The sequence below is a fragment of the Grammomys surdaster genome, unplaced genomic scaffold (genome assembly GCF_004785775.1).
Source record: "Grammomys surdaster isolate TR1022 unplaced genomic scaffold, NIH_TR_1.0 136, whole genome shotgun sequence".
Taxonomy (NCBI): Eukaryota; Metazoa; Chordata; class Mammalia; order Rodentia; family Muridae; genus Grammomys; species Grammomys surdaster.
In genome coordinates, this window is record NW_021604594.1 from 13,776,439 (window position 1) to 13,799,594 (window position 23,156).

Below are 23,156 nucleotides of genomic sequence, written 5' to 3' on the forward strand. Positions count from 1 at the left end.
GAGAGAGAGAGAGAGAGAGAGAGAGAGAGAGAGAGAGAGAGAGATCCCCGAGAACAGAGGTCTGTATCTATCACTGAACCTAGAGCTTGCCAATTTGGCTCGTGAGCTGCCGGAGAGCTTCGGGATGCCCAGCGCTGGGACTGCTGGAGACTTCCACGTCACTCACCTGTAGGCCTGGGTCTCTATAAACGCACCCTGGGAGAGGCGCTGGGTTTTGGCTGAGTGTCAGCAATGGCCACCACTGCGGAGTGAGTGTCTTTATGCTAGTACCAGGTCAATGCCCAACAAACTGCTTTCATCTATTTCCAAAGGGGGCTATTGGATGCTTTTCTATCATCCAGGAATCTATTCCACTTGATGTAGCATCTCTTGGAAACTTAGAAAAGCACACCCACAATAAGCTGACTTGAGAGATGTGAGACACATGTGACGGACACCCATGTCATTTAGATATAACACAAGGAGACCATAAAGCGACTGAAGTTTATTGCCGTCTTTGCTCTCCCAGGGTCAAGATACCGTTAAGTAGCTACAGAGTGCAGCTCCTCCTCTATTTCTCTTTAAATGCCATCATACCACAGGCATCTAAAGCAACAGCAGCAGCTACAAAATGGTGTCTGAGTAATTCTGAGTTCAAAACAAGATCTGTGTACAGACAGAATAAAAAGATGTTCAATTAATAGTGTGCCGTGTAACTGGAACAAAACATCTTCAACTGGGAGCTTTGTGGAAACCTTCTTAGAGATGCGACTCACAGAGACCAGTATTAAACTCTTGTTTCCTTTTACAGTTTAGTGAGGTGGTCTGTGTTCTTGCAACGCTTACAAAATACAGGAGATGTTGCATGTGGGCACTAGGCATAAAACATTTCATTTCCTTACACAAGGCATAGCAGTGGTACAGAGAACCTAGTGGGCGCCCTGCTATCTCTTTTCCAAAGACGTACATCCCAGAATGGCAGGAGACGCCTGGCAGCAAGCCACCCATAACAACTTTTTTTGGTTGTTTAAAATACAAGCACATTCTCAGATTCCCCTCCTTGGCTGTAATTCCCCCAACTTGGTGGGAGACAAGCCCTCAGCCTCTTGCGTAGTTTCCCCTTAGAATTATGTACAGGACACCTACAGATACGGTACAAACTAGTATGAAATCAATGGTAGTTTGCGATTCCAGACATGATCCCGTGGTTAAATAAACAGACCACGTCGGTTCTGAAGATTGGTTCCAAGTTAAGAAGACTGAGAAGCATTTGCATCCGTAACTGCAGACACAGGCTTCTCGATGGCTGGGGTGCAGTCGTTGACTCTGTCCTCAACAGTGGTGGGGACCTTGGAAGCAGGAGACATCACATCCACAGTGAGGGAAGAGGCATCTGCCTTTGCAGTAGTCATGACAGGGTCAGAAGGTGGGCCCATGGCAGGAAGGGAAGACAGCGGCTCCCCTGCGCTGGCTGCAGAAGAGCCCTCTGGAACCAAAGGGAATGATGGGAGAAACTCGGACGGCATGGGGAGAGGTGCAATGCCAGGTAAGTTTCGGGGAGGCAAGGAGGGAAGAGGTGGCAAACCTAGGATAGAAACAGCAGAGGTCACACATCCTCCCAGCAACCAGAACGCTGCTCTCAAGCTCCTCTGCCTGTACCTCCTAAGAACCTGGAGCCCAAGGAGGGCCACACAGCTCCCTCTGCTGGCCTCTAACTGGAGGCGGGGTATCTGCGGACAGGGTGTGGAGAGCACGCTCCATGGACTCAAGGGCCCGATGTGAGTGAGGAGGCTCCTGCTCCCAGGCAAGGTGCAAGTCCAGTTACAGCTGCCTCTTGTCAGCTAAGAGGCAGGGGCTGTGCAGGAGCAGCGAGGGCTGCCTCAAGGAAGCCACCCTGCACCTGGGGAGGCCCTGAGACCGACAACTGTCTATGCTGTTCTTGGTGCATTATTCTGGAGGTTTTTAAAGAGAAAAGTGCACAGGGAAGGCCGATTGTACAGGGTATGTCCAGGATACTGCTGGCTGGAGAAGCTGGTCCTGCTCTTCGAAGCTTGTTGCATTTAAGAACAGAGGGGACCAAGAATATGGGCACCAGGGAGAAGCAGCAGGGAATGTGGTCAATGCGGAGGGGCTTTCTAGGTCTCCTGTTCTTCAGCCCTGGCACGGAAGATGTGCTGAGCTGATGTAAGAATAGAAATCTGACAGAAGTGTGACAGTGACAGCCAATATTTACTGTGGGGTGATCACTACAGTGTCATGAATGGGCAGTCACAGGGGTCATCAGCAAGAGCAGACCTGGGACTGCTGTTCCCTTTTCACAGATGATCTGAGAGCTCCCTGCTGGCAGCCAGTGCTCTGGGTCACTACTATAAAGACATCTGTTAACAACCGAGACGACTTAGCTGGTACTGAATGCAGAGACCTGTGGTCCGAGCACTTGAGAGGCTGAGACAGGAAGTTAATCCATTTGAGGTTAGTCTAGGTCAGCTAGCCACACAGTGAGACCTCCCCTCCAATCTCAGAAAAACAAAAAGTAACAGGCCTGGACTGCACAGTGCCACTCTACTGATTCTGTGACAGCCTGTCTGGGGCCAAACCTGCCAGGGTGTAGAGAAAGGGAGGGAGGCAGCAGGCTGGGCCATGGACTTCTTACTTTCTTCTTTTCCATATAAAAGATGGATACTGATTAAAAGTAGCTGAAATGTGTTCAGCTGAGTTGCTCTTTCTGGAAAAGATGGAACTGAAGGCCTCACTTTCCTGAATACATGTTTTTTTTTTATTAGCAAGGTCTTAGGAGGGTAAGGCATGCAACATACCCGAGCTCCCGAGCTCTGGCAAGCCGACCCCTGGCATGATGTGTGGAGCAGGGAGGTTGAAGTTGGAGAGGCTGGGGAGGTTGGGGAGGCTAGGCAGCCCTGCTGACAAAGGCATCAGACCTGAGTAGAGGGTGAGAAAGAACACAAGCTAAGTAAGTCATTTACCTGGGAAGGAGACAGATCATCATATGCTGACAAAAGTATCCTCTTCAGAATTCCAATACCAGGGCTCACTGATGAGCAACAACTGAATCTCACAGAACATGTTCTTGTGTCTAAGGGATTAGGCAACAAATGCTCCCAAGACCCTGGACAAGAGTGAAGGTACCCAGTGGTCCAGTACCCGCAGAAAAGGCTCATTACTGGAGCAACTACCTAGGAAGAACAACTAGATACCTACACACTAACAGCTCACCATGCTGCCCCAGCAGTCTGCAAGCACATGTGCAGCTCATGGCTGATACATCTGCACACGGTAGCCTGTAATGGGAGGCCCTGATAACACACACACTCACCACTCAAGTAACACCTCATTGATACCAGCTAGACAACAGGACTTCGTCTGCACTGGGAATATAAGAATTCACATAATTTAACATGTGAGCCTCTCAATACCTAAATAAACAAGGCACCTGCCTTCTTAGCCAGGGCAGCCACAGAACAGCCATCAGGAAATTGTGCACACACAGGGGTGGGGAGGTGAGATGCTGGGGAGTCGCAGGCTAAGTGGCACCCGTTTCCTGGTCTGCTAAGGAGAGTACCCCTGTTCTGTCACAGAGCTCTGCAGTGATAATGGACGATTAAAAGACAAAGAGTTTCAGAAGCAAATACCACTATTCAACAAGTCTTTACCCCGCTGCTTACTTGGTAATGTGGTAGCTGGGTTCATTGGCGGCACAGAAGCAAGGGACTGGTTTACTTGTGGTGGTAATAATGGTACAGTTGGTACACCTAAAATAAAGCACATTATAGCATTTTAAAACCAATTTTACTGCCAGAAATGAATTGATTACATACAGGAGGATGCTGCTAGATCTTCACCATGGCCAGGTCCAACTCTTGGCTGCATCCTGTACTATGTATAACCTTTCAGAGCTAACACACCAACGTATGGCCCTGACTGACACCTTAGCCACAGCCTAGTGAGGGATGAGAAAACTGTAGCCTTCCCTGGATAAGCTCACTGGACAGGAAGTCTGTCACTGACCTAAGATGGGTCAGGGCTGCTGGAGAGCCCTGTGGCCTGGAAGCAGTGAAGCCTGCTGTGAAGTGAGGACGAGACAGAGACGTCTCAGCAGACAAACACCGCCTGGATGCCCAGAGGTGCCGAGAATGACTAGGCTTCCTTTAACCTTCGGCTCCTACATACCCAACGCATCCCCAGCCATACCAAGAGAGGCTTGTGGGAATCTCCTCCGGGTACAAGGATCCTCAGGACATCGTCTGACAAAGACCTGTCTACTAGCATTAACCTACTCAAATGGGAGGTTTTTCTGTCACAACAACAGTAATACATGTTGGACACCCTTAACTGAAAATCCAAAATCTGAGCTAATCCCAGATATGAAGCTTTTTGAGAGCCAACGTGATGTTGCAAGCGGAAAATTCCATACCTGACCTCATGTAAGGGATGGAAGTCAAAACACAGGCACACTGAAAGCACAGTGCACAACGCTCTTCAGGCTAGGGGAATGGGTTTCAAACAAATGAACTCGTGCTTAGACTTGGGCCCAACCACAGGGTGTCTGTCTCATCACATCTGCTGCTTCAGTGTTCCAGGCAGAGGGGCCAGGCTTGTGCCATACAGAGATGTTTCAATAAGCAGCAGGAGTGAACTGTTCTTAGAAGGATGAGCCTACCATATGTAGCTGTCTTATTTACTAGTGTACAAAGTGCTTTCCTGCAGAAACTGGAGACATGTAAAAGAGGGGAGGGGAGGGAGCAGGAAAAGGAAAGAAAGAAAGGAAGGAACGAATGAAGAAAGAAGAGAAAGCCTTGCCACGGCAATGGCCAGAGTCCTAGACTTTAGGCTGAGAAACTCCAGTATGGGAAACTCTTCTCTTTTCTGGACCACACTGTTATCACACTGATAACAGTACTTATTACGTAGTAACATACAACAGCAGTGTTGTAACTATTTTATATTTCTATCTTAAATCTTGCCTTTAAGAAAATGAAAACGAGCTGGAGGGACGGCTCAGCACTGGCTGTTCCTCCAGAGGTACTGGGCTTGGTCCCCACTACCCACAGGGTGGCTCACCACAGTCTGTAACTCCAGTTCTATGGGATTGGACACACTCTCTGACTTTCACGAGCAGCAGGAGCATGTGGTACACATACACACATGAAGGCAAAACATTCATACACATTAAAAAAAATATTTTTTATAAAAAGAAAATAAAAACAGCCTGACTTTGCTTCAAATCCTATCTCCTAATAAAACCTTCACATGCTACTTCTTCACCTTTAAAGGGGAATTCTATTCTCTGTACCAAACACTGACCAAACCTAAGGCAGGGATTGTAGGCTAGGGCCACGAATGGTCTTTACTCTGTCTGGGAAGTCCCTAGCAGTTTTGGAGAAGAGTGCTCTTTTCTGTTATCAGATCTTTTTTTTTTAAATTATCGTATTTATTTTATGTGTGAGTGTTTTGCCTGCATATATATCTGTGTACTATAGGTGTATAGTGTCCTCAGGTGCCAGAAAATAATGCTGCATCCCCTGGGACTGGAGATAGAGAGTTAAAGACAGTTGTAAGGTGCCATGTGGGTGCTGGGGATCAAACGCAGGTCCTCTGGAAGAGCAGCCAGTGCCCTAACTGCTGAGCCCCTTCCCAGCCCCCTGTTGTCAGATTCTTAAGGGAGTGGGATGGTTGGTGAGTTCAGGCATTCGAGCTAGAGGGCACCCACTGTGTGCTTCATAGTGTTTTAGGCACCGAGGCCCTTGTCAGTGGGAATGAAGAAACACAACCTTTCAGAAGGGGAAGGAAGAAATGGAACACACCAAACAATAAAAACCTTGGCTTATAATTGGTAATATACTTTCTGCCAAAAAAACCACACAAGGCAGTGGAAGAGGGCAGGCAGTGTGAGGTGTGTACCAAATTCACACCGATAAACGCACACCACTTCATATTTTCTAAAACATCTACAAAAAATGTAACACACAAACCCAACACACGTTTCTCTGTCCACAAGTATTATGTGGAGTTCTTTGAGAACAAGAAGTCAGGATGAAAAACATGTCTACAGGAAGCTGCTTCTGACATGTCACGGGGCTAACACTTTCATGTCTGAAATTCACATTCTAAACTGAAAACTTTAGTACTGTCTTTTTAAATAGACTCAACAAGTAAAAACATTCAGTTCTTTTCCATCTTTCGTGAGCAAGTATTGCTTCATTCCTGTTTGACTCTTCAGTATCCAGAAGCCATTTCATCAGCTCCAGGGACCTCAGTGCCTGTGCATCTAACACAGTACAGGCTTAACTGTAATGTGACAAGAGCGGAGTCAAAATGAGCTGTCACTGTTCTCTAAAAGTCATTCTCAGTAAGTCAGAATGACTTGGCCAGATGGGCCTGCTGCCTTGTGAAGCAGCCCGACCTACTGCTACCAGATCTACTCAGAAATCAACTAGAAGGTTGTGATGGGTGTAAGAAATCAGCATAGCATCAGAAAGAACTCACACACTAGATGGAAAATAAGCCCCTTGCTACTGCATCTGTGATTCGTGTCTGATCACATGAAGGTCAGACCACATCTGGGAAACAGGCCTGCCTGTAATAATGGCTGCACACTCTCTTAGGAAGGAAGGCTGATTCTGAGAAGTGACAGGATTTAAACCAGATGACCAACTCCAGACATCATACTTTCACCTATCAATGCTTCTTGACGGGCAGTCTAATCCGGAACAGAGTGGGGGATAAGCAAATTCTGAATATAAATAGCTAAATGAGACCCCACCCAAAACAAAACCCAAAAATCAAAACAACAACAACAAAAATTCCCCAGCCTCATATTTCCTAAATAAAGGACATCAGAATTCGGTTAGTACTTCTGGTGATATAATCAACTCCAGATATTATGAAGAAGATGGCAAATGGGAAAGAGTCGGGACTGAGTGACTCCACACGTGGGTAAACGCTCCACAGAAATGGAACCTCATACAGATCTGAGACTTGCACACAAGGGTATAGGCTGCCTTACTCAGAAAGCCAAGCAGAAGCAGCTTAAATACCTCTCAACTGATGAATGGGTAAGAAAATGTAACACAGCCATATTGTAAACATTAAAGGAATGAAACACTAATATATACAACAATATCAATGATCCTTGAAAACACTAAGCTAAGAACACAAAGCAGTCACAAGACCATATATATTCTATGAAATGTCCACAATGGGCAGCAAGATCACTAGCTGCTTCAGCCTGGCAGACAGTGGAAACCAGGGAGTGGCTAGAGGTGAGTGGTGGGTTTCTCTGGCGTGTGGGCAATGAAGTATTCCAAGTTGACTGAGGTGTTAGTTGTACAACTCTGCAAATAACTAAAAACCACTTAAAGTGGATGAGTTGGATGGCATGGGAATTCTCTCTCCATACAGCTGTTAAAGGCAACAGTAAACCAAAGCCCCTCCCGGGTAGAGCTCGGATAGAGCCAGCTAGGTGAGCGTGCCTCCACATACCTGTACTGAGAACACTGCTCACAGCTGGTGGTGCTGAACTAATGGAGAGTCCAGACAGACTCTGCTCAACTCCTGCAGTTCCTGGTGGTGACAAAGATGGGGGACTCACTGAGGACAGCTGGACCTAGCAAAAAAAGGAGGTGGGGTGGAGAATTATTTATGAATTAGTTGAGAAACCAGCTGGAAATCTTAACATCATGATTCATTTCTCCAAAATCAAGATTTCTGACCTCCTCAGTGCACTCACTCTTCTGACTGACAATACCTCCCTCCACCTTTCAGGAATCGGGTCTCTAGACACTCTAGAGTCCTTATATTCAGTGTCATTTCTAATTCCCTTATGACTCTCTGCATCCTCTCATCCTATGCTGCCCGTCCTCTGGCTGCCATGTGACACTGCGGTCTCCACACACTGACCACTCTAGGTAGTCGGCACCAATTCCTGGGTGGAAGAGGGTAGCAGAGTGAAACATGGAACTACCTGGGATTTGGCCCTGGGCCTTGGAGGCATGGGGAGTAAGGAAAGGAAAAATTTCTCAGAAGCTGCACTTCCTCTGGAAGTGGGGTAGGCTGAATTAAGACAATATGGCGGGGGTCTGGAGAGATGACAACAAAAGCAGCAAGCACTGCAGAAGACCTGAGTTTGGTTTCATGAACCCACACTGGGCAGTTCACAACTGCAACTCTAACTTCAAGGGCTCCGATTCCCTTTTCTGGCCTCCTTGGGGACACGCATGCATGCATGCATACATGCACGCATGCAGACCCTACCACCCAAACCTAGCCCCACTTTTACATCTTTTCAGGCGTGTAGTTTTTATGTGGCCAAGCAGACAGAGGTAAGCACCTGGGATACCTTCCTAGGAACTGTTAAAACCCTGCAAGCCACACAACCCTGTGTCCATTTTCATCACCTTCCACTGGCCTACACTGCCCTCTGTACTGACGATCTCATATCTGAACACCTAGTTCTCTGTTCTCTAAAGGCCAGCCAGCACACACCTCCCTCCAGATGTACAGAAACCTCAAATTCAACATGATGCTTACTGCATAACTCAGCACTGCATGTCTCAACTTCAGCCACCAACACAGGTTTCCACACACAGAAATGACCACCTGGTAAACCGATCTTACCTCTGTAAACCCATCCTTAAGAGGAGTAATGGGGGTACCAGTCATTTGTCCCGGAAGGGAAATCTTCTTTCCTTCTTCAAAGGGGCGTGTAGGTATTCGGTGCAAATAACCATAGCCAATGCCACATCCAAGGCTAAAAAACATTTGTCTTATTGTTATAAAACACAACTTCATTTCTTTGAGGTTTTAAAACATCTAAGCCCTTGCATTTCCTCCCACTCCTCTGGGTTTTTTGCGATATGGTCTCATGTAGTCTGGACTCCTGATCCTCATGTCTTCATCTGGATTTCATTCTTTCAAACAATGCCATCTTCCCGCAGGTCTCTGGGCTCCGCCCTACAGACAACACTGTAAGTCCACTCTGGACACTACTCTTAGTTCTTGTTTTTCTTCAAACATTTATCACCATTCAGCACGTGACATGTTTACTTTCACTATCTGTCCCCCTCAATAAACTATTAAGGCTAGTAGGAACAGAGTCTTTGCTTTTTATTGCCTTAACAGTTCCTGGCACTAGACAGACACCTAATTATAACCTACTGCACAGATCACACCCTTCCTGCCACTGAAGAGTTCTACACACATCTATATGATGAAACCCTATGAAGAGTGCAGCATAAACCAGATTTATATAGTTGATGACAATTTCTTCTATTTTTTTCCTGCCACTGTCACCAGAGGCACCTTTCTAACAGATGTGAGCACACTGCTTCTTCCAGTCTGTTGTCTCAGTTCTTTCTCTTCCTCTGGTGAATTCCTGCTGTCCTTTGTGTGCAGTGCTCTATTCTGCCAATCAAACAGAGCAACTCACGGCCAAAATCAGCTGATCAGCTTCTGCCCAGAGCTGAAAATCTTGGAAGTAACAAGAAAACTAAAGATAGGTTCTTTCTTTTATCAGTGGAATGCTTTTTTCTGCACCTGGGTCTTTAGCTGTCTAACAACAAGCACGAATCCATATGAATGTATGCATACAGCTCTTTTCTGCACTTTGGAGTCAATGAATGCTTACTTATCTTATAGCTTAAATGAGATGAGTCTTAGGGCTCAAAGTAAGCCAAATCTGGACCACTAAAATTACAGCCTTTGGCAAGTTAAGGTTCCAATCTGTTTCCACCACGATCTCATCTTTTCCAAAGTACCTGGCACTTTCAGAGCCACTATGCACGGATTCCTCTATCTCTCTCCTTTGCCAAGGCACACGTATTATCTCTGTCGGCCCCACTACTACAAACGCTGGTGGAGTGGGCAGTGTCCAACTGCAGCTCCTCCTTATCCAAATCCAACTTTCACAGTGATGCTGGTTTTTTCTTTTTTTCTTTTTTCGAGACAGGGTTTCCCTGTGTAGCCCTGGCTGTCCTGGAACTCACTCTGTAGACCAGGCTGGCCTCAAACTCAGAGATTCGACTGCCTCTGCCTCCCAAGTGCTGGGATTAAAGGCATAAGCCACCACTGCCTAGCCACAGTGATGTAATTTCAAAATTACACTTCAATTTTCTCTTATCATCAAAGCTACACTTCCTCTCAAAATTAATGGAAGAAAGAGTAAGTCTCTGATTATGTCACTGATTATTGATCACCGATCACCTTTTGGGATAATCACATTTTAAAGCGAGGAGTTTTGTGATGGTTTTTGCTTTTTGTTTTTTCTGGGGGATACTGTTTGATGGGAGCTACAGGGTTCTGTGTGTAGCCCAGGTTGGTCTTGAACTTGGAATCAATCCTGCTATGTCCACTTTCTCAGCACTGGGGTGGGCACCACCATACTACCTTATGAGGTGCCTGCTACTCAAAATAACTAGGTAATGACAGAGAAAGAGCTTGAAGCAACAGTTAAATCTGCTGCAAATTCAAGAGGCTGGAAATGAAGAGTGGCTGAGTAACACATGGTCAGCTTCTAAGGAATGAAGGAAAAGAGGCGGAGACACTCTCTGAGTACACAGAGCACATTTGAGAAAACGGCCGAGAAGGAACTGTCTAAAGAGATGCCCATAAATAGTATTAAACGATATAAAAGCGGAAAGTCTTCAAAGGAAAGGAACAATAGGCAGATGTCTACAATGTTTACAACAGAAGGGCTTTAAGTACGAATGTACAGCATACAGTCAGTGCCATTAAACATGAAAGCACAAATGATGACTTTGCTGCAGGGCCTCACTATCTATAAAGCTGTTTTGTTTCCGTGGCCTGTGCTCCAGGATGTCACCAAGTACTCTGTGGCACTAATCTGACTTGTACATTCTTCCACAGTGTGCAGAGTTTCAGAGAGGTTCTGTCCAGATCAGGGTGGCCCGTGGCATGGCTGTGGGGACTGTCATGGTTGCTAACTGATGCAGAAGACCCAGTCCATTCCCTGGTTTGGGTCCCTGTACTGTGTGAGAGCAGAGAAAGCTAGCGGAGCACTGAGCACACACATTCATTTTCTCTCTGCTAAGGCTGTGTGGTGACTCAATGTCTCAAGCTCCTGCCACTGTGAGTTCCTCAGAGTGATGGACTGCAACCTGAACTTGTGAGGTAAAGTAACAGCTGTCTCCCCACAATCCGCTCTCTGCAGGGTATTTATCACAGCAAGAGGAAGAAAACTAAAACAAAAACACACTGGGAGAGGGCCTTTCTGTGTTGTGAAACGTGCCACCAAATGTACATAGAAACTTCTTCTTTGCAAATTCAGTTCATGATGCAAGCCTTCTAAAAAGAATTAACTTTCTTTTGAGACAGAGTGTCTTATGTGGTCCAAGATGCTTTTGAACGTGAGATCTTTCTGCTTCTACCTCCTGAATGCTGTGATTAAAGGTATCCATGTGTATACTGTCTGGCTTTATGCAGTGTAAGGTTTAACTCTGCATAGGCTTTTCTGCAATTATGACTTACAATCGATAATTCCTCAAGTCAGAAAGGCAGTTAGCTCTTAGGCCAAGAAGAGCAAAGCAAAACAAAACAAATGGGCTATAAAATAGGTGCTATTCTCCCTATGCATGTACTTAAAAAAAAATGTATTATTAATTTCAACATTCTACATCATTTTTTTTCTCAGAGTTTTAAAAAAAATCAAGATGTTATTTAAAAACAAAAGCATTCTTTTATAACATAGTAAAATAAAAGCTATAACACGTCTCTGACTGCTAAGACTCAGCAGTCCTAATTTCCCCTTGTGAATGGTCTTACCTGCCTTCTCCACCCCACGCAGAGTTTGGTGTGATGATCACTTCCCGACAGTTGTCAGTGTCCGTGTTGTACACGTAGAGCTTAAGTGGCTTTGCTTCGTGGGTCTCGATGAGGCTGAACAGGTCTTCAGACTGCACGCACATCAAGAGAAAAACTTATCAGGTACTGTGCTTGACAACAGTGGGTCTCAAATTTGACTCCTATCAAAATCAACTGAGAAACTTGCTAAAAGAATTCAGCCTCAGGGCCCTACTTCAGTCACGGAAGCCACTATGTAATACCAACTGGCCAAGCAGAGTCTAATTTAATGCACATATTAATTCGAGCAAGTCCACTAGATGCCATGCCTCTGGCCAGTTCCAAAGCCTCGTCATGTGCTCACTATGAACTCTTCTTCCCTCGAGCTTTACAGAGCCTGCGTTACTCAGGTGCCTTACTCTTCTTTATTTTGACTTTGTGTGTACTTCCACTAGCTAACAGCTGAGGGAAAGGATCTGACTATACAGCTGAGCTAACGGAGACTCTCTACAGCAATGTATAATGGATGACAAGTCCAACCAATGAGAAATGAGACTTGCTGGAGGTGCTCTAGAGGTGTCTCTATGTCACACAAAGAAGCTGGGCAAGGACCACGTGTTTCTCAGAGCCACCCTTATTGAGGCAACTTCAGATGTTCCATTTACAACCCTCAGGCATAAGGTATATTGAAAATATCCTGAGCTTAAACAGCAGAGAGGAAATGTGACTCTCTGATTCCTAACAAACACAGTAACTACCTAGCACAATTCCTTACTAAGCAGTGTTTTAATTACCTCATTCATGACAGTATCAGCTCCAATGATGTAATCACTGTGAGGTCTCAGTCCTGCCAGTGCTGCTGGGGAATTTGATTCTACTTCCTAGGACGACACAGACATACCCCAACTCAACACACAGAAAGCAATTGTCCACGTTTTAGAGTGACAGCTCTTAACTATAGTGCCTGAAGAACCCCCAATATCCTGTATTAGAAATGTCAGATTTAAGAAGCTAGAGAATATATGTAGTTTAAATTTCCAACCACAAAAACTATATAATATTTGATACTTAAAATATTTCTTTGGTTATCTGCATTATCAACTCGTTGGCTTTTCTTCCTTGAATTAAAAACTAATCCACCTAAACAGCAATGGATGCTGATTTTTCAGAAACAAAAAACAAACAAACAAAAAACCCACAGTTATCTCCATAATATAATACAATCCTTAATAATAATACCTCTACAATCTTCTGAACCTGGAGATGACCAGTGTTTTCCTTGCTTTCTACGCTATGTTTATACCCATAGGAGCAGCTCATGGTCAGTACCTACCAGCACATGCCAAACGTTTTCGTTGGCCCCATCGAAGCTGCAGAAACGGATGCTAACCCCCAACAAGCCCTGGCCGCCCCACAAGTTGCTTGGTGTGACTGAGGTCTCCCGGAGCTCGAGGGTTTTGCTGCTGTAGATGAGCATCTTTACAGGTTTTTCAACATTGGCTTTTAATAGATCCTTCAGAGTGTCGTTGTCTTTATTCTAGAAACATAGACATCATAGACTTTAATAAGTAAAAATAATGCTAATTGTTATTAAAGCATCTCATAAACATAAAGTAATATTAATAATCAGTATAAATATGAACTCATCAGGCAAAAGTTGTATTAACATTCAAATGTTTCTCCAAGTAAAATAACGTCAGAAAATTAAGAACTCTCAATATTATCCAAGCAGGCTGCTTTTCTAATAGCTAACCATGGAATACCAACCAAACATTGGGGTGACCAAGCAACTCAATGGCTGATAACAAAATATCCTGTAAGAAGTTGCATCTAACAAAGTTATAATGACTTTGCTTTTAAAATCTAAAATATGTGCTGACCTTTAAATCTAATTTTGGACTTCTTTTCTAATACATGCCCTATTGTTTAGTAGGGGCTAAAAGGGAAATTGTGAACAAAAACTTAGTAAGATTATTATAAAACAAAGCCAGCCAAATAGAGACTGTTTTAAGAATTCCCTCTGTGGAAGTTACATAATTTCTTTTTCAACAGACTCTATCAGTAGTAAACTGATGACAGTTTAGAAAAGGCAGCTTTTTGAGAATAACTGTTTCTTTCTTTGAGAACACCTATTTTTGTTGTTTCAATAACGTTATGTATCACCGGACTTGGACCCATGAGAACTGACGGGAAGCCCCACTTTCCTAGTCCACTTGTCAACAGTCTAGGAAAATCAAACTTTAATAAATGAAGTTCAAATCTGGAGAGATTCCACTTCTCTAAGGTGATATGAGACTTTAATGTTTACTAGCATCATTCTCTTCAAAATTTAAATATGCTGGCACAATGGTGCATACTTTTGGTCCCAGGATTCAGGACACAGAGGCAAGTAGATCTCTGTGAGTTCCAGGCCAGCCTGGTCTACAGAGCAAGTTCTAGGGCTACATAGTAAGACCCTGTCTTGAAGAAACAAAACAAACAAAATTTAAATTATGTGTACACCTGATTTTGTGTGTGCATGTGTGTGTGTGTGTGCGTGCATGTACACACACATAAGAGGGAGAGGGAAAGTGCACAAGACATACCACTCATGTTTTGCAGTGCATATGTGGAGGTAAGACAAAATTCTGGAATCAATTTTCTCCCTCTATCTTTGCATGTGTTCCAGGGATTCAATTCAGGTCCTAAGACTTCTGTAGCAAGGACCTTTACCCAACGAGAAACCTCAGTAGCCCCTAACATGATTATTTCTAAAAGGTAGTTGATACACACTTAACCTAGAAAATTTTTAAAATTCCACTTTGAAGAAAATTACAAAGTTCTATACAAAAGAACCATAAAAAGTTGAACTTACTAATCGTGAACCGTTAATAGAAACAATGAAATCAAAGAAAGGCTCCAGTCCAGCTCTGTGTCCTGGGGAATTTTCCTGTACCTGTAAAAGGAATACTTGAAATAAGTACTTGAAAACAAAAGCAGAGGTGGAGCACAGGGTGCAGAATGGGCGGTACCATTCCCCAAATCAGCAGAAAACCAGTGCCGAGACATACGGCAGCATTTATTTCTCAGGCACCACTCAGCTCAACATCAACAAAGGAGCAATGCCAGGGCAGCCAGCTAACCTTGCAGAGGATCAAGAGGACGAAGGGAGGTGCACAGGCCTCTAATCACAAACTTAACCAATCTGGAACTAAAGGGGACGATCTAAAGTGGATTAACATTGTCTACCAAACTTTCTAAATTCATAGTAACACTAACAGCCAGTAAGAGAAATAAACCCAAAATACCCCAATGTAAATACAATTAATTTTACATTGGCTTTTTCAAAAGATTTTTCTAAGTGTGTAATTTCTGTCATTGTTGTTTAGGGCAGGACCTTCCTCTGTAGAGCAGGCTGGCCTCATACTCAGGGACCTCCCTGTGCTGGGACAAAGGTGTCTGCTGTCATACCCAGCACCATAAGGAATTTGTATTCTGCTTGAGGTTATTAACACTGTCAAAACTACCCTAAAAATAAGGCCTGCACCAGTATCTATAGGCTGATTTTCTGAACTAGACTATCTAGCTCTTCTTTGGGGTTGGAAACAGGGTCATACTCTGTAGTCTAGGCTGGAACTAACTGTTAGCAGTCCTAGTCCCCCTAAGCTCTGGAGTTAGGGATGAGCCACCACACCTAGCTTTAGGCTCAAAGGGTAATTCTGAAGCTATGCAAAGTGCAGTTCATACATATTTATATGCATATAAAACTGTAGATATTCCTAGAAGAATATTCAAAATTGTTCTGTACTTCTTGGGTCAATGTTTCTTTTTTTGTTTTTGTTTATTGAGACGGGGTTTTTCCCTTAGCCATGGATATCCTGAACTTGCTCTGTAGACCAGGCTGTCCTGGAACTCAGAGATCAGACTGCCTCTGCTTCCCAAGTGCTGGGATTAAAGATCTGTGTCTCCAGCACCCAGCCTTTTTTTTTTTTTTTAAATTTACTTTACTCTCATTATTCCTAAACAACAAAACTAAATATTTTTCTTTTGCTCAGTAAGTAATACTCCATTACAGAGATGGGTTAGTGTTTACTTTATTTAAAAACGTTTTTTCTGCTTTATTATATTTCCATGTAAATTTTGGATTAAGCCTGAGGAAGCTCTAGAGGGACATAAAGAGGGAAATGGAGAGTAGGCTCCCAAGATATCAGCTTCTTGTTCATAAAAGACACTGAGAGGAGAGGGTGGGAAGACAGGAGGGCAAGTATCTAAACAGGGCTAACAGGGAAAGGGAGGGCCCAGAGGCACTGTACAACACCCAACCCAGAGCCCATTAGTGGCCTGAAGAGAGTTGTTTGCAAAACAGCTGTTGTTTTCACTTTCTCCATCTTTCCTAGATATTCGATGTTTTGTCTATCTCAATGATCCTGCTACAAATTCTTTTTATAAATAAGTTAAATATCAAAGAAAAATGATCTAAGATGATAGTTCTAATAAAAAAGGGTCTCATGGGTTGTGGGTAGCATAGTGGTGCATACCTTTAGTCTTGGTCCTAAGGAAGCAGAGGTGAGCAGATCTGTAGGAGTTTGCACTTAGCCTGGTCTACATATCAAATTCTAGGCCAGCTGGGGCTGCTAGTGAGAGCGTCTCAAAAATTAAAATACAATGTGATGTTTATTTACATTTACATGTCTGTGTCTGTGTATGGCCTGTGCACATGATGCAGGTGTCTGCAGAAGCCAGAAGACAGTACTAGTTCCTGAAGCCAGAGTTACAGGGTTGTTGTGAGCTGCTCAGCGTGGGTGCTGAAAAGTGAACTCAGTCCTCTGTGAGAACAGACTATGGTCTTAACTACCAAGGCATTTCTCCAGCCCCAAGGGTGTTCTACTACAAAAGCAATCAGAACACATCCTTCAATTGTCTTATGGCTAGTTTTCTTAAATGTAAGCCTTCCCATTGTATGTATTATCAAAACAGCTAAAAGTCAAAATATCAAACAGATTTCTTCTCAAATGGTAACTCTAAAAGGAAGAAGGTGACTTCCTAGGCCATGTGGCACATACCAGGATAGGCTACACAGCAGAGAGATTCTGTCTCAAATCAAACCAAACAGATCCAGTTATAGTCAGGAAAAGGGTGACGTCACATCTACTAGTCATGGACACTCACCACAAGTAGCTATCAGTTAGATGTGAGATGCCTCATGTATTAAAAAGTTAAGCAAACCCTTAGACACCCCTCAGAATAAATTTTCTTTTTTAACTGGGTCCATATCTTATCTGGTTATCTAAATATAGGTTCTAAATGGCCACTGGTAGCATTATCTAGAATCTAACTAGTTTACTGATCAATTTTGGGCTTATCTTTTAGTTTATCTTTTAGTTAAAAAGAGCCAGGAAGAGTACTTTTGCAGTATCATCAACTTCCAAAGGTGACCCTACACTGATTCCTAGCATGCTGCCCTACCTGCCCTCACAGTGTAATAAAGTTTAAAGTATTGTTTGAAATGGAAAGCTTCCAATATCATCAGAAGTATCCTCCCTGTAACTCAAAAAAGACTCAATAGCTTAGTCTGAATTCTAAAAGAAATAAACAAAACTTAGTCTGAATTCTAAAAGAAATAAACAAAACTTAGTCTGAATTCTAAAAGAAATAAACAACCCTTTCTATTTTTCCATTTCATTTGCTACAAACATTGATTTCATCTGCTTTTAATGGACCTTGAAATTAATTTCTTTCTCAAATTTATTACACACCATTAGAGCCTAGCACAAATTAGACCAAGAAGATATCTTAATTACTGCTAGGACACCAGCAGAGGGAGCTCTGAAAATCGATCTCTGGTTAGTATTCCATTTGTCACAGGATGGAAAAGAAGGCCTACAAGGTTCAGAGAGCAGCATCGGAATTCTACATGGGTAATCTTATCTACTCACAAGACTCTCCTCGGCAGCTGACCCCCCAGCATCTGAAGACTATTTCAGTACTTTCTGTTCCTTTTAGGACCTTGATTTATCTTTTGCTTCTTTCAAACCTACCTTAATCAAAACAAAAAAAAACCCAAAAAACTATTATGTACCTGATTCCACAGAGCATTTGACACTTATAGGATCAAATATTATACTATGGTAATTTAAGATAAATAGGTTAAATTTGAAATTTTAAGATTGTTTAAAATGTGTAATAAAAAGATAAGAGCTTTAGAGTAGACTGAGACAGTTGTTTTGTTTGTTTTGAGACAGAATTTCACTGTGTAGCCTTGACTGACTGGCCAGGAATAGCCCAAGCCTGGGATGAGAGGCATGTGCCACTACCCCCACCTAGGACTAACATAACTTTAAGCCATAAACAAGAAAGACGGAGATCACTAAGCATGAATGAGGGTGTACATTTAGAAAGCTCAACCACTGCTAGTGAGGCTTCAAATAGTAATTTGGCAGTATTTGTTAATATTGAAAACATGTATACTTTTTGATCCAATATTCCACTCTTAAAGTGTGTTTCCATAGAAACAAGTATGCAAATGTTCCCCAAAAGGAGCAGACAGTGTTCACAGCAGTGCACATTTGTTATACTCCCAAATTGAGGGTTATACAAATGCCTACCAACAGCAGATTAAGAAAATCTGGCATATTTTCAACAGTATCAAATACATTAATAAAAACACAACCTGGATAAAGCAACATGAGGCAAAGAAGACATATAGAAATGAGTAAATATTATCATAAAGTTCAAGAATAGGCTAACTAATTGTCATTGCTACAAATCAGTGTTGCAGACAGAATTCAACCTAGGGAGGGATGGGAATGGGTGGTGTACGACTGTTGTTCAAGGGTTGCTTGTAAAAATTCACCAAGCTATGCATTTATAGGGATTGTTAATGTAATGGCCTAAGGCATTTTCCTTCTACCTGAAAAAGGGAAATGAAGTTATAATCTAAGAGCATGTCCACTTCATGGAAAGTGTGAAAACCTGCAATTAGCTTTTGTTTTTATTAAGACTCTAAGTAGTCAATGTAAAGGCTACAAAACTAATAAATTTGCTCTGATGTTCATTCTTCACAGGAACTTGACACAATTTACATGTGTGACCTCCAACATCATCAGAATAATAAGCACAAGTGATGAGAGGCTACTGCATCACCTAACTTACTGTGAGCTCCATCATAGAAAAGGCAGCTATGTGCATCACATAAGAGGTAGAACCGTGACAGTGTGTGTGTGCGTGGTGGGGGGAAGGACAAGGTTCTGGATAGCTGTTGCTCTAGCTTTAATGCTGATAATTCTCTGGATGGGTGCCTTCCAATACAGTGGCCACCAGTAACATCCACAAAGCTCTTGACTAGTGAAACTAAGAGTTGCAATTTAAATTTCATTTAACTTATTAAAAATAGCCACATGGGGCTGAATGGACAGCACACATCTACATGGCAATCACAAGAGCACATTTCGACAAAGCACATTGAATAGATGGTCATGAAGGTTTACTCACTGAGAGAAAGGTTACCATGCATCTACCACAAACAAGATAGGAAAAGGCAGCACTGTATTTAGTGCTATCTATGATGCTGGGGTGGAGGTGGGGATAGGAGGAGGTACCGCATTTTAAACACAGGATATTCAACAGGTGCTGTGAATAGTTTGATACAGATGTGGAGATACTGACCAGTGGTTGCCAGGTGAAATGTTCTAGGTCTTGTTATCCCTCCACAATAAAACAGACACATTTATGAGACTGTAAATGAATTGTTTCTACTACATTAAAATTAGTTTGAAAAGTGGAACGTGCCTAAGAAGTGGAGAAAGGAGGATCATGGGTTCAAGGTCATCCTCAGCTACACTGTGAGCTAAGGCTAGTCTGGGACACACAAGACTGTCTTCCAAACCAAACCAAAACCAAAATAAAATACAAACAAAAGCCACAAAACATGTCTAGAAGTTGGAATTTGAATCTTTATTTCAAAACAAGTGATTCCTAATGTACTGTCCAGATACAGTGGGGAAGTTTCCACAGGTCTTAAAATCCATTAAGGTAGGATTTTAGGATAGAAAGAAATATTGAACAGAGAGCCAGAATAGCAAACATATCAAAAACCCATGACATAATAAGGGCACTTCTCATGGCACAGTCTATTCTGCATCAGTGTGCTTCTTTGAGCTGCAAAAAAAATTAAGTTTGCCCAGTGAAGTTTTAGGTCATGAATACAATTAACTTTGAACTTTCTTCCCTTTTCACAGGAGTTTTGTCTTACATGACTGCTGTGGGTGTGTGCATGCCGTGTGTGTGTGTGTGTGTGTGTGTGTGTGTGTGTGTGTACACCTCGTGAGACCAGTTCTCTCCATCCACCATGTGGGTTTCTTTGACTGAACACGAGTGACCAGGCTTTGTGAACCATCTTTACGGTCTACACTTCTATCTTCTGATCTTATATTAAAGTTCTACCAAACTTAGCCTGAGCCAATCAAGCAATCTCTCTCACTGCACACAGACTTCCTTTGTTGTCTTAGTGATTCCTTCCCAGGGAAGCCTCTGTAGTCAGTATTTTCTCCTCACTGAGACAAAACAACTGACAGAAACAGCCTAAGGGAGAAAGGTTCAGCTCAGTTCAGTTCAGTTTCACAGGTGCCTGTCTATCCATCATGAGCTGGAGGTGAACTGGGCAGGCAGGACACAGTCTCAAGGACATGACCTCAAAGGCTGCTTCCTCCAGCTAGACTGACATTTCAGCACCTCCAATAATCCATCATAATGACTTTATCAGGGAGTAATGCACTTAAGTCACTGTCCGAAGGACCTACTCACATGTGGAGCCCCGCATAGCCTCCTAGAGGTGTGCTCTAATCTCCTAGGTGACAATTAGGATTGAGCAACACAGCACCCACCTCCTCTTCTCTGGAATTAAGAATTCCACTTCACGGGGCTGGAGAGATAGACAGCTTAGAGTTAAGAGCATTGGCTGCTCTTCTAGGACCCTGGTTCAATTCCCAGTAACCACATAGCAGCTCACACCTGTCTCCAGTTCCAGGGGATCAGACACTGTCACACAGACATACATGCAAAGCAAAACACCAACACACATTAAAGATAATAGTAACAAAAATATTTCAACTTTATGTGCCAGTCAGCATCAACCCTTTTCCAATTGGGAGAGAGCACTGAGGAGGGGTAGAGTCTCACAGTAACATGAGTTTGGGTGAAGTTGGGGGTTGGGCACTCTTCATGCATGTCTTCTATGCTTTGCAGCTGGCATAGACACAATGGCTACCACAAAGCACCTGGACAGGGAACCACGGGGGACTTCCTGGATACAGCAGGCTAAGAGGCTAAGGCTCTCTTTTTATTAGTGGGTCAAGGTCCTTGTTTGGATTTCAAAGTTGATTATTTTAAAAAAGGTTGTAAATTAAGAAAAAAAAAAACTCACAAACAGAAACTAACTATACCAAAACACTACGAAACGAAATGAACTTCTATACAGTTGGAGTGGCCATTCAGAACAGAAGCTATACACTGGATTGTACAGTTTTATTACCAGTATAAATAGGTACTTTTAACTTTATTATTATTTTACTTTATGTGCATAGCTGTCCTTGGTGCCTGCAGATCCCTGAAGAGGACATCGGGTTACTGACTTCTGTGAGCCTGTGAGATGCCGTGTGGGTGATGGGAATCAAACCTGGCTCCTTTGGATGAGCAGTCAGTGCTCTTCATCTCTGAGCCATCTCTTAGCCTCTTGATGCTCTGCTCCTCCACCAACACTGTGACTCCACCAGAGTTAGACCCAGACACACACTTGGCTCTCTGTCCTGTCACACTCAGGCTCATCACCTGCATGCAGTCCGTCCTCCTTCCTGATGTTTACTTTCCCTGTCCTCTCCCCTGCATGATACACTGTATCCACATGGACACTTGTTACTGTAGCCACATACACATAGATTATTGCCTAGGTTCTGCATGAGAATGGTTTTTTCCTTTCTGAGATTGTGTGACCTCATTTAAAACTACACATTTTAAGTCCAACCACTTTTGTGCAAATTTTTGATTTATTTTTAAGAACTGAGTAGTAGACCATTTTACATACATATGCCAAATTTTCATTATCCACTCATCTGTAGATAATCAAGTAGACTGATTACAATTTTTTGCTATAGTGAATAAAGCAGCAATAAATATGGGAATGCCAACACCTCTATGGTACAGTTTGGTGTTCTTTGGGTATTTGTCCAGAGTGAAATAGCTGGGTCATACAGTTATTTTTTTAACTTCTTGAGAAATCTCCAAGCAGGTTCCCACAGTGACTGCAAACACCCCCCCCGCCCCCCAGCAGTGAATAAGGCTTCCTTTCTCTCCACATCCTCTCCAACATTTGTTGTCAGATTTATTGATGATGGCCGTTCTGACTGGGGTGAGGTAGTATCTCAAAGTAGTTTTGAACTGCATTTCTCTGATGGCTAGGGATATTGATAGAGATTCTTTTGTGTGTGTGGATGCACTCAGGCCTGAGGAATCAGAGGGCAACTCTGATGTCTTTCCTCAGGCACTTTCTGCCTTTCTTTTTGAGACAGGGTACCCTCACTGATCAGATCTCATCAAGTCTCAGGATCTGCCTGCCTTAGCATCTCCAATGCTTGGATTACAAGCAGGCCATTCATTACACCTAGCTTTTTCCTATATGGGTAATGAGGATTAAACTCAGGTCCTCGTGCTTGGCCACCACTTTGCTGAGCTACCTCCCCAGCCCAACTGCACCACAAACTCTTCTTTATAAAATGCAGATAAAGTCTCTATGAATGATTGTACCATCATGGACCCTGGCTCTCAATATAAGTGCAGCATTATCATTTTTGTACTGACTTAAAAGTAATAAAGATGCTAATCAAGGCTAGAAAACACTTGAGTGCAGTAGGCCCACCTATAAGTCCCATTATTAGGAGGCTGATGCAGAGGCATTACCACAAGCTTTAGGCTGGCCTAGGCTATCTAGTGAGATCTAACCTGGACTATAAAGTGAGGCCCTGACTCAAAAAGATGAGAAAATAATTACATGCATATGGTCCCTGGAGGACTCACTTCAACTGCATACATAAATCCTTACAGTACATGTGTGTGGTTACATGACCAAAGCAATGCAAGATTTTGCAAATGTGACATAAAAAAAAATCCAAAACCTAAATGCTCTGTGGTTATAAAAGACAAAATGTATAGTAATGACTCTGTGACAGGCTAGAATGTTAGGCCTCACTCACCAACAAATTCTCCTTTTATGTTCCAACAACTGGTCCTATGATGTAGTGTGTAACATATAAAGCAACTTTAAATGAGTTATTTATTAAGGGGGGGGAATAGGGGCCAAAAACTATCCATATCCCCCAGCTCAAATACTGATTTGG

At 43.0% G+C, this 23,156-nt stretch overlaps 1 protein-coding gene across 1 annotated transcript in view; it reads right to left on the bottom strand.

Moving 5' to 3' along the window:
• Positions 1-464: 464 nt before the first annotated feature.
• Positions 465-23,156, bottom strand: part of Gorasp2 (golgi reassembly stacking protein 2) — a 28,477-nt gene continuing 5,785 nt past the window's right edge. Inside the window, exons 2-10 of the mRNA XM_028762916.1 lie at positions 14,645-14,725; positions 13,124-13,327; positions 12,585-12,671; positions 11,773-11,903; positions 8,611-8,743; positions 7,477-7,600; positions 3,660-3,746; positions 2,796-2,915; positions 465-1,564 (exon numbers count right to left, since the gene is read on the bottom strand). Of these exons, the coding sequence (XP_028618749.1) occupies positions 1,230-1,564; positions 2,796-2,915; positions 3,660-3,746; positions 7,477-7,600; positions 8,611-8,743; positions 11,773-11,903; positions 12,585-12,671; positions 13,124-13,327; positions 14,645-14,725 (1,302 nt within the window). The 3' untranslated portion in view covers positions 465-1,229. The remainder of the gene's footprint in view (positions 1,565-2,795; positions 2,916-3,659; positions 3,747-7,476; positions 7,601-8,610; positions 8,744-11,772; positions 11,904-12,584; positions 12,672-13,123; positions 13,328-14,644; positions 14,726-23,156) is intronic.